Raw genomic sequence first — 12,424 nt, 5'->3', positions numbered from 1 at the left:
ATGAGCAGGACTTGCCTGCAGATCCTGAGGACAGGCTGGAGCATGAGCCCTTTTCTCTGGTCAAGCATCATCGTGGTTAGCTCTATATTTGTACAGTTTTTATGGGAAGAAATGAATGTGTTTGTGAGGCCAGCAAAAGCTGGAGGAGCAGGGGACAGGAAGAAGCATGGAGGGAGGGACTGAGATTGAAAAAACAAAACTGGAAACAAACAATATGATCTAAAGTATAAAAAAAGGCAAAAAAAGAAAAAAGAAAAAGGAAAAAAAGAGAGCCCATTTCTTTTTTAACCAAATCCAAGAGTAATCCTGCCTCTGTCAACAACAGAGACAGCATCTGCTTCCTGCAGCAAATGCTGAGCAAGTACATAACATGAAGCCTTTGCTTAACCACTCAGAAGCACTGAGACAGACCCAGTTATCTCAATACTTTAGGATATATTTTTCTGCATAGGGACCCAATCCAGTGGGATATCATTGTAAAAGCTTTCCTTGATTTCAAAGAGCCACAGCTCAAGCATGGAGAATCAAAAGAGAGAACTGTCAACACTGAGAATTTGGGGCTTGCCAGCAATATTGAGAATTTGGGGCTGACTACCTGTTCTGGGGTCTGCAAAAAGACAAGTCTATAGCTGGTGTAAGGCAGTTTACCTGATTATTTTTATTTTTCTGAGTATCTTTGGATCTGAACTCGCTATTACTCTCAGATAAAGGTCCCTCACTGGATTAAACCGGGCTACACTGTCTGAGCACTCCAAAAATATTTGTGAGAAATCAGTGGAAAATAGTGTAAAACAGTGTTTCTTTTTGTGAAATTAACATGGAAACCATATATAACCCTTATATAACTTGTATTAATCTAGCTAACCCAGTCTATCTCTGGCCTCTTTCTGCTTCATCCTGCTTTACACAAAAAGAAAAACCCAACCATGTGTAGGAGAACACACAGACCTCCAAACACTTAAATAAAAATGCCATCCCAGAAAGAGGCTGACAGCAGCAAGTCCCCTACAAACTTCAGCATTGTCTGATCTGCATTCTTGTCCACCTACACGCTATCCCAAACATCCTGCCATTAATTAGCTAAATGTTCCAGCTAGTAAACAAGAATAACGATTGAGGGGGCTGGAAAGAGAGACAGAGTCAGCCAGCAGATAGTCACAACAAACCAGCCCACTCACTGGTACACGGGGACATTGGAGCTTGTATTTTTTTTTTTTTTTTTAATGTATTTTTTTTTCTTCTTCCAAGGAGTGGAAAACGAAAATCACCTTAATATAACAGTGTCTTTCCTGTTGCTGCAGCCACATCCATCTTAGCAGGCGAGAAAAGTCATCCCGTTCCTGCGGTAGGCACTCTGTCAAAGAAAGAGAAAATCTGCAATGAATTATCACATCAACTGAAACAAGGGGAGAAGGCTGAGAGAAAGGCAAGGCTTTCTTCCTGTTTTGTAGGCTGTTCTGGCTGCAAGCTAACAGTGTGCTTAATCTGAACATTTCTGGTGGAGAAGCTATAAGCAGCCATTTCGCCTATTAAGAGAAAAAAATCAGTGTGGTTAACAAGTGGTTAGTGACTCTATTTTCAGGAGAGCCAGAGATAGGCAAAACTGTAACATCCTATTTTTTTAATTGCCTGCAAAATAGATGAGGCCAGAAATACACAATTATGCTGAATCTGTTTTTCCTTTATTACCATGTGTTGTCTCTTCACTATATTTAAGAATAATTTCTAAACTATTTTAATAGCCTATAAATTACTGAATAATTACAGTTTTCCAAATCTAATTTACAGTGTGAGTCTCAAGCTATGTAAACAGACAATGGTATAATCCCCAGCCTCCAAAACCAAATTAATCTTAAAGATCTTCTGGTCAGTACAAAATAATTTGATATATTGCAACTTGGGATCAAGTAATTCCAATGGTAAAGAAGCGCAAGAGTTAAATAACATTTAGAAAAGAACTCTGAAAGATCCTGTGACACTGTCTCACTAAAATACTTTTCATGCATTTTTAACATATCTTTTTAGGAAATCAATATAGGAAACTATGCTTTTTTACCCTAGGCACACTGCAAACCAGGTATTTTAAGGGGATATTGTCAGTTTTAAAACGTATTGCGCTTTTTTTGGGTTATATTAATGACATCTTCAAAACGGAAAAGAGTTGATATACTTCTGCTTTATTTGGTTCACCTTCAGCAGTCATTCAGTTCTGAAAATGAAAATACAGCCACGAACTTCATTACAGTTAGTGCTTTGTCAGATTTATTTTCTACCTCTCAACTTGGAGCACTTAGGAAGTGCCATTTATAACTACCATTTTTAGGGGCCCTACCAATTTCCCAATGAAGTTCAGCGAGATCAATTTCTCCTCTCTTAAACTAGAATTAGCAGAGTATCATTAAGAGCAAAGGATAACCTTGGATAACTTTGTACATAAACAGTATTTATCCCAAAATGTAAGGGAACGGTTTCAAAAGCAGCAAATTCAGAGCGACATTTGCAGACACTAAATATGCAAAAGAAAATATGTACAAGATGTTCATTACATCATCCTTTATATCAACACCATACCTCAATAAAGAGCTCTATCAGCATATGGTATTAAAGTCAAAGAGCAGATTATTAGCTCTGGGATATATCGCCAGTCATCAGCCATGACAGTATCACCACAAAAAACCAAACAAAAAATAGAAAAAAACCCCCAAGACTCTCTACCCAAACATGAAACGCACAAAAACAGACTAGCCAATAATTTTGAAAGGTTCCAATATATTCCCACAACCACAAGCAGCAAGTCCAAAGGAGCTTGGATCTGCAGCTTGCCCAAACCATTATGGCTGGCACTTGGAAGTCTATGCAAAAGTAATGTTTTTAGCTCCTTGACCCCAATATTTTTACAGAGCTGCATAACCCAAGTGACAACCTTTAACACATAAACAAATATTCAGGGCTATTGTGCAGCTTGCTTGAAGAGAAATGAAGCTGAGTATGAAGCTGGATCCACATGAAAGATAAAAGGTTGGATTTTGCTAAAGGAATTTTGATTGCAAAGCAAAGATGGGCTTGGCTGGGCTCACCTGGGAAATAATGAAGTTTAACATTTTCCAACACAGGCAACATTATACCGTTAGTTACAGGCTTGAAAAGGTCATTCTAGAAGCAAGTTTCACAGGAGGAAGGATAACACCTTCAGAAAGTTGGGCACACCCACCAGGCTATATTTAGCAATATATTATAACTTGTGTGGCTGCATTTCAGATTGAAAACTATTTCCCACTTAACTCACATACTTTAAACTTTCTGAAACATTTGCCCTTGGGCTGAAATTTCCTCTGCTTTAATCTCTGACTGAAGTTCAATTTCTTTGGAAAGGACCAACAAAATTCCTTAAGCCATTTTGAAGTTCAGCAATAATGAAAACAACACATTTTTTCCCTCGCAAGCCAGAGAAAGTGATTTTGATATATGCATATTTTATTATGGAATTTGGCCATAAATTGAAGCATTTTACCTAGAAACAATCTTTACCTTCAACCTCATCTTACAGGTAACTGCTTTGAAAATCAGTTTTTCAGAGGAGAGAGTTTGATTCATCCCATTCCATAACAAGATAACACTTTGTTCTTATTTTGATAGATTAATAGATAATAAAGGTTCACCTTCAAAATGCTTTCATGCATAGCACAACTATTTTACAGCTATCCTAAAGTTTTGAGTTACACCAACTATCTTTAAGATGCTCACAGATGAATTATACTAAGTATACTAATACTAAGAGACATATACTCACATGCCAAGAACTGTGAAGAAAAACAGCAATGTTTTTTGTAAAACTTGCAAGATATGCTCTTACAAGAGAGCTGCCATTTAATGGTAGCCATTTGATGTGGTTTGGGATAATCTCAAAGGTTTGGATGATACTTTTGGGTGCTTTATGCGACCGTGTCAGTATTTAATTTTTTATTTTTTTAAAAATTAGGATTATTTGGCTCAGAATTACTGCTAGGGGATGATGCAGACTCTTGATGTGGGATTACAATGTCAAGCCATAACTCTACCCATTTTTCTTGATACGTCTTGCTATAGCCCTGTGTCAGGAGATAACATAAAGACATGATCTGTCTTGAAGCCCTTTTTTTGGAAAAGTGTCTACTGTATCCAACTTTTTTTTGTGTGTTCTCCCTCAGAAGTTACTGCCCACCAGCCTGGGCTTTGATTCTTCCTGCTGTGGGCTGACTCTTTGCCCAGCTGAAGGCCCATCAGCTTGTTACTGTACCAGCCACATGCACAGGTGGTCAAAGGACCACCTTTTAGACATGGGTAATACCCCAGCTTGGCACAAATTACAGAGTTCACATTCCCAGAATGGATTCCATGATCTGAAAAGTTGATATAACCTTATTTGGCCAATTGAGCTCTCACAGAAACCCTTGCTGCTCCTTGCTATCATATGGTAAGATTTTGCACTGCCTTCTCTGACCTCGTTGAAGATGAAAGGACCAATTGCTGTTACCCACAACCAGGGACTAAGCAGGCTGGACCAAAGTGAAGGTAGAAATACAACCTTTGTGTTGCCCAGTTCGCTCATGACATGTCTTCCCATCTAGGGGAAAAGCAGGATGATTTTGCTGCTTAGTCCATCACTTCCCAGTCCTGACCCTAACCCCTCTAAGCACCATGGGAAGAGCCTTCTTAGAACTTCTCTAGCATCCTCTACCTGCCTACAATATAGGAACCCTCCGCTGAAAACTTGGTGCTTCTGAGTTAACAAAGAACATTAGATTCTGAAATAAAGATCTTCTCTGGGAAAACCAATGGAAGAAAAACAATAGATGGGAAAACCAATAGCTTAAAAAGACAACCAGAAAGAAAAAGCCTGGATCAACTAACTTTCAAATGTAATAATAATCCATTTTCTGCTCTTTTTTTGGTTCCATCTCTCTCCTGTAGTTGTAGCCCAAGGCAGCAAAACTCCTGTCCTTGCAGTAAGTCATATGAAATGAAACTGTGTAATGAAGAGTTCATGGGACCAATTTAGGTGCAGAAAATCACAGGTTTATTAGCACAAAATATACTGCAGCTGTGATTTATGGAAACAGGTGCCTGAAGATGTGAGCACTCCTCAATAAGGTAACAGATTAGATTAGAAAAAGACTTCTGAACAAACACCTTAGCAAGTTTCCAGTTAATTTCATGGGTCTAGCATGATAAGAAAGAGTAATTTTGGCAGGAGAAAGAAACAGCTGTGATTTTTGAGTGGGCTAGTGCTAAATTCTTATTTCAGACAAAATTTGGAAAATCTAGTGTAAAGCATCTCTAGTGGGAATCCTGCACACTAAAGTTTATTGGGCCAAATTCTCCATTGGTTTAGCTCTTCAGGTCTGCTGACTTTAAAGCCAGGGCACAATGTCATACCACAGGTATGTTGCATCACATGAAGATGATAAATACTGAACAAGTCAGCTACCAAAAAGCATTTTTAAGACTTGGATGGTTCCCTTTATTGGTGTCCTTTTGTATGTAAGTGGCTTAATTACTATGCATAAAGTGGAATGGCAGGCAGAGATATCAAAATCAAAGAGCAAGCCCTGGCTGAACTTCATTAGCAAACATAAATACAAATAGGCACATCTTGTTTGTGACATGACAGTCCCTTCTTTGGTAATTTTACTGTATTCTCTGATATTTGCATAAATGTAAGATGAACCATATGACTCCAACTGGCTTATGATTGGGGAATTATATGTAAAACTTCATTAAATAATTCTCTTCATGCAGTCATACAATGTGACTGTGAAAATCAGGGAGGATCAGATCTCAGACAGTGAAAGCCTTTATTTAAGAACAGTGGAGGGAGCCCTGCCCTTTAAATAAGAGACATTCTTGGATCAGACACTGGCTGGCAGGATGGAAAAAAAGGATGTAGCATTAACTTTCATTCCATTCCAAATAACCTGGAACCCATAAAACACAAAGATTCTCTAACTTTAAATCTGCTCCTTTTCTCCCTGTGTCTCCTTTCCTTTTTATTTGGGGAATGTTAACTTTGAAATGTCATTTGCCCGCTATAATATCAAACAAGTCATCCTGGACAGATTCATAGCTCTTTGTACAGAAAAACATCTATATTAAACCCCTTGTGATTAAAAGGTTACTCCTCTAATTTTTCCCAGCCTGCACAGACAAACCACATGCAAAGAAGTGTCAGCTTATTTAGAGATTAAAATAATAATTAGTTTAGGAGGCAAAGTATAAGTAATGTTTAAAAAAAAAAATCCATATGTTGTTCAGAATGAGTTGCTTCTGTTTAAGTTTAACTAAAGTTGTGTGGATACAAACTCTCATTATTTTAAGTGCATACGTGTTACAAAAGAAGTATAATGGCTAATCCTCTCTCCAATTTAAAACAATAGCACTGAAGTCTCCAACTGTACAAATCCATCTTTAATCAGTAGCCAAAGCACAGATGTCTGATATTACTCAGAGGGTGAGGGAACATTTTATGTATAATATGTCTAGTATGTGGTCAATAATGAAGAACAAATCCCAAACAGGTATCTATGAACACCCAGATTTTGTACGTAACAAACCTGCACGATGCATTTGATCACCTGCCCTGCTGTATCCATGGAACCTCACAGATTTCATTTACAATGGGGTCACAGCAATGTCCTGAAAACTAGAGCATCCATCTATCCATATGGGAATGGTCCCTCTGGAAGCACAACCACATTGGTCCTTATGCTATCACCCAAGAAACTGCAGGCAGGTGTAAGAAACACAAATGAAACAGTTTTATTCCTTAGCTTGGTTCCCTGAGCCTTCAGCTATCAAGAGAGACACCAGCAACAGAAGTTTCCACACCATGAGTAACTGTCCTTAAGGAAGGGGACACACTTTGCATAGATGACCACAAACATCATGCGCTGACAAAAGCACAGCCTCAATAAACAACCTTGCAAGAGCTTGTAACAAAATGCTTCCAGTCAGTTCTGGGCTTTGGTTTACCTTTTATCTGCCAATAATGCAAACTTTCTCAATAATCGCATAAAATTGTTTTGCTGTGCCCAGGAACAAGATACATCCAGGATATATCATCCAGGCCTGTTAAGAAACATACTCTAGATCTCAGCTACCCAACTTTTTAATTGTTGCCCTCTGCTACTGGGAACAACTCAATTCCCAAGGTTGATGGAAACTTAGGATCTCTGAAAAACGAGGACCAAATATATTTCTTAGACACATCATGGAATACCACAAGGGAAAGGAGAACAAAATGGAGGGTTTGTACTACTGTCCTCCAGCTCATTTTGCCAAATTTGCAATGTTGCAGATAACTAGCAAACACTATGCTCAGGGCTGGGCTGATATTATAAGAAAGAAAAACAAGGCAAAAGGATCACAGCTTCTGTTGCAGCAAGAACTGGGGTGTGGGAGTGGGGTACCAACGTCTGCCAAAAGAAAAAAAGAACAAAATTGGTAGGGGGAGAGAGAGAGAGAGAGAGAGAGATAATTTCAAGTTTCTCAGTTGGCACTGTAAACAGTGGAGAAAGAAGGAAAAAATGGAACTACAAAACAATACTTGGCAGCCAGCTTTGCAAAACAAACATATTTTCGCAAAGTTCTTCCCATCACTGCCACCAACTTTAATAGATTTTATTTGTCTGAGAGCAAGAAACCCTTTTTAATTGTCAGAGAAAAGGCGATGCTGCTTAGCACACTGAGAGAAATTCTTCTGAGCCCTCCTTCACTAGCACACCATTTGCTGGCAGAAATTCCTTCCCCCCATCTGCAAAAACCTGTAACTGGGCTCCATCACCAGCCTTCCCTTGACTGAGGGAGGGGGATGCTCCTCCTGGTGAACAAGCTGAAATCCAGGAACTTGTGGAGCTAATCCATGCCACTGGCAAAGCACACAGCAGTCTCCATCAGGAACCAAACCTTGATGGATATGACTGCTTGGACCCCAGAATAATTGAGAATGCTTAAGCCCCTCATTTCAACGGTTCCTGAGTATCCCTCATCTCCTCCTGAGCATCACACTTCCTTCTTTTTACCACCTTAGACCAAGCTGGTCAAAGCACTTTGAGTTGCTCAGAGGCAACGTCTCCTGACGTGTCTCAACTTGCTGCTTTAGCTGTATGGCAGCAAGAACTAAGTCTGAAGCTAGAAGCCTTGAGACATACAAAGAAAAGACTTAAGGTACAGTTAGATTCTGGAGCTTCTGGTTTATGACTCAGGGCACTGCACAGTCACAGCACTCCTACATGAAAGTCAACAATAAAAACTCCTTCGACCTGTGAGGAATTTGGCATGGAATAACATGGATGGCTCCCTCTCTCCAAGGATGGCTTTTCTTGACTTTTTAATGTTTCCATCTGCTGCTTGAGAGGCTCAGGTTTGTTTTGGTTCTTTTTTTTTTTTTTTTAAGAATTGACAAAAGAGCTTAAGTTCTCCCACCATGTCTCTACTGCTCACGAGCTCAGCATATGATTTTTTTTAGCACATTTATTTGGAAACAATATGGTATGGTACAGTCGTCTGAGTACAAGGGCAGGAGCCAGGGCTGGGCTCTGCTCCCAGCTCTGACACTTACTTGCTGTGTGGCCTCAGACAAACCACTTAATGTCTCTGTGTTTCAATTTCCCCTGCCTTTGAAACAGAAATACCATCACTCACTGAAAACCTTTTCTGAGGACTGCTTGATTGCAGAGCTAATGCATGGCATTTCGAAAACACAGTATGCTATTCTATAATTATTATTTTCATTACATTATATCTTCCATTGTAATGGCTAAAACACCAGGTGTACAGAAATGGATGCTGAACTTGGCACCAATTGGACAGGATGAGCAGGTATGACTTTGGAATAAATTCAATTATTTGAGCAAAACAAGAAAGCTCACCTACATTCCTTCCTTGAAAATGTTGAAATCACATCAAAAAGAAGGATCTAATGGCATTTTACAACATCCCCTGCCCCTGGAAACATCCTTTGAAGGTGCTCTGCAGAGGACATAGCATCTCTTTTCTCCCTTTTTCACCAGGGAAATGAGAACCCAAGGGTAGAGAGTGGGTCTGTGAACAGATAAATTTTCTCAGGCTCCAAGACCCTTTGCTGGTGGTAACATTTGAGTGAGGCCACCTCTAGCCCCGCTCCTTGCTGACTGATGCACTGAGGAGCAGTGGGAGGTCAGAGGAATTAAGGTAATGCATCAGAGGTTGCCAGTGGAGGAGATGGGAAGGAAAAAGGAGGGGAAAAAAAAAAAAGGGGGGGGGGGGGGGGGGGGGAAAGAAATATACTATTTCAATCAAAGTCTGAAATTTGTAGAAGTGGTTTTGGTCTCAATATAGAAAAAATATTTATCCAAGAAACTCCTACTCGGGTGCGAACATCCTACTTCTAGTGGGATTTTGTTTGGCAAAGTGCTGTGAAAGAGTGGAAGCTAATACAGAGCATGTCTATAAACAAATATATTTATTTAGTCGAGATTGACACATTCACTAGAGTGTTTCAGTGACTACACGTGTAAAACTATTTCCTATAGTGGTTTCCTTTTGTGATTCTGCTAATTTATTCAATCCACCCCATTTTCATGCATTGAATGTTATGAGCCACTTCAGCCACCCAGACTGAAACGCGCATTCGGAGACTTCATGCCTGTTTTTTCATTTCATCATCTACACATAATTATTTGGTGATATTAGGAATTTGAGCTCAAATGGAAGCCAACCAACATTTTAATAGCTTAAAAATCATACAAAATGAAGCCTGCCCTGAGGTTAATGAATAAGAGCCAAATCTTGAGGCTCTTGCTCAGTTTTGACTCGCTCCTTATTCAGGCAAAAGTTGAATCAATTGTAGTTGGACTGATTAAAACCAGAAGAACATATATTTGGACCTTTCTCTCAGGTAAAACTGAATAAATTACCTAGGATTAGGCTGCAGAATGGCATCCAATCGATCTTCCACATGTATTTCTACAGCATGCTGAAGAAAAAAATCCAAGTGCTGAGGCAGTTTCAGCAGTTAAAACAATACTTTAGCAGCAGAATAAATTATGATACGCTACCAGGTTTTATGACATTTATATTAGAAATAGCCCAGAATAAAAATACATTTTCTGGCCCCTCCTGAAGACCAGGATCAAATCCAAACTTAAAAAATGGTCGTCAAAGTATGAGCCAAATGCCCTTGTCCTTCAAAACAAAGCTCCAGCCCTAATTTGAACTTTAATCCAGGCATCTATTGAAACTGTTGTTTGATTTTTGATGACGGGAAGCATTTAAAACTTTGGCAATTAAAGGCTATTGTTTAATTATATGCAAGATGTCCTACTCCTTATGCAAAGGATGTAATGTGCCTATAAAAAAATATAAAGCAGAGTAGTTAATTCCTTTGAACAGTTAACACTTTGTTTGTAATTGGTGATAATCAGAGAAAGATTCTCCTCCCTCAAATAAAAATCCATTTTAGAACTGGCCAGCCATGTCAAAGCAATGACACATTCATCCCATTCAAGCAAGTTCTAAGGACAAGGATGTGGAAAAGAAAGTAGCATGAAACACAGATTTCTTCAGTATGTGCAAAGCAGATGAGAGAAGGAAAAAAATGGTAACGGGAATGATCTGGTCATCTGTGAACAATACCACATCCCCTGACTTGGTCTATGTGACTGTGGCCCTGCTCACTATCTCCTGACAGCCTGCAATTAGGATCTCAACCCTGAGACATGCTGTAGAGCTTGACTGTGGGTGGTAAAGGAGCAAGCAGGGACACGTAAGGAGGGCAGAGTCCTCCTCATCACCACTCTTGCTGCAGGAACTGCTGCCTCAGGACCTGGGGGTCTCTCCAGAAGTTCCTAACACCAGCCACCTACAGTCTCCTTCAGGTATTTAGACAGGAGTCTAATGAGAACTAATGGCATAATGAACAGCAGGTGATGAGCACCCAAAGCCTTGAGTGTTCCTGTGTAAGGCAGCCTATATGGAAAGGAGATCTTGTTGCACCTACAAAGAGCTTCTGGCAAGTTACAATCTGGAAGGGATCTTAAAGATCATCTAGTTCCAACTCCCCCTGCCATGGGCAGGGGCACATCCCACCAGACCAGACTGCTTTCATCCAACCTGACCTTCAAAACTTCCTGGGGACAGCCACAGCTCTCCTGGGAAACCTGGGCCAGTGTCTCACCACCCTCAGGGGAAAGAATTTTTTTGTAATGTCTAATTGAAGTCTCCCCTCTTTCAGCTTGAAACCCTTCCCCCTTGTCCTGTCACTCCATGACCTTGTCAAGAGTCCCTCTCTGGCTTTCCTGTAGCCCTTTCAGGCACTGGAAGGTGCTCTAAGGTTTTCCTGTAGCTTCCTCTTCTCCAGGCTGAACAACCCCAACTCTCTCAGCCTGTCTCCACATCAGAGATGTTCCAGCCCTCTGATGATCTTTGTGGCTCTCTGGACTTGCTCTACCAGCTCCATGATCTTCTTGTGTTGGGACCCCAGAACTGGACACAAAAGTCCAGGTGTACCAAGAAACATGGGAGCCTAAGGAAGGATAATTTTTTTCTCTCTCTTTTTTTTTTAACATTATACTTTTAAAAGCTTTTATGTCAACATTCATATCTTGAATGGTTCATGAAGTAAGATGGACTTCTAATGTCCCTAATGTGTGGTTCAAGTTCTCTATAATTTTTCCAAATGTCTTTCTGTCCATCTGTTCCTTCTCTATCTAATGTCTTGTCAAAATGTTCAATCCCAGAGGCACTGGACAGTTGCTGAAAATAAAACTCCAAAATATCCTAATTGACTAAAAACTTCAAAAAAATGTATAAAAACATAAGAAAACTTAAAAATTTTTGGTCAGTTTTGACTGATCTGCTGTGGAAAGGACAACAATTTTTTCTTTGCAAAAAAAGTGAAAGAACAAGGCAGACTCTGAACTTAAATACTAGACTTCCTCTCCATAGACCCAAATGGCACACTTTACTTAAACAAAACTTATTTTGAAATGCTAGGACAGAACAATGCTATTAACAATATCTCCATGCTATGACCCATCACATCAAACTCTACTTCAATCCCACCTCTATCAAATATTTTTCTTCTGAATCCAGTTTTAGAAAACACATACATTTATATGCACATCTATAAAACTGATACTTAATTGAGGCTGAGAAAACTGGTTTTGTTCAGCATTGAGAAGACTTATTTTTAAGACTTTATTATGATGTTCTAGTACTTAAATGGGGGCTATAAGAAGATGGAGACTTGCTATTTTCAAGGAGTCACAAGTTGCTCCTGGGGAGATTCCAACTGAACACAATTGAACAAAATTTTTCACTCTGAGGACAGTCAAGACACTGAAATGGTCTCCCAGGGGAAGTAGTAGATTCCCCTACTTTGGAAAATTTATTTAAATCTCAGCCTGAT

At 39.5% G+C, this 12,424-nt stretch overlaps 1 protein-coding gene across 5 annotated transcripts in view; it reads right to left on the bottom strand.

Annotated features, from left to right (window-relative positions):
• Positions 1 to 235: 235 nt before the first annotated feature.
• The window catches only part of SUPT3H (SPT3 homolog, SAGA and STAGA complex component), a 266,847-nt gene continuing 254,658 nt past the window's right edge, over positions 236 to 12,424 (bottom strand). For all 5 annotated transcript variants that reach the window (XM_030448348.1, XM_030448350.1, XM_030448345.1 and 2 more), the window contains exon 13: positions 236 to 1,354. In XM_030448348.1, coding sequence (XP_030304208.1) covers positions 1,313 to 1,354 — 42 coding nt within the window. In that variant the 3' untranslated portion in view covers positions 236 to 1,312. The remainder of the gene's footprint in view (positions 1,355 to 12,424) is intronic.

Source organism: Calypte anna, chromosome 3, assembly GCF_003957555.1.
Source record: "Calypte anna isolate BGI_N300 chromosome 3, bCalAnn1_v1.p, whole genome shotgun sequence".
Taxonomy (NCBI): domain Eukaryota; kingdom Metazoa; phylum Chordata; class Aves; order Apodiformes; family Trochilidae; genus Calypte; species Calypte anna.
This window is presented reverse-complemented; position numbering and strand designations above follow the sequence as displayed.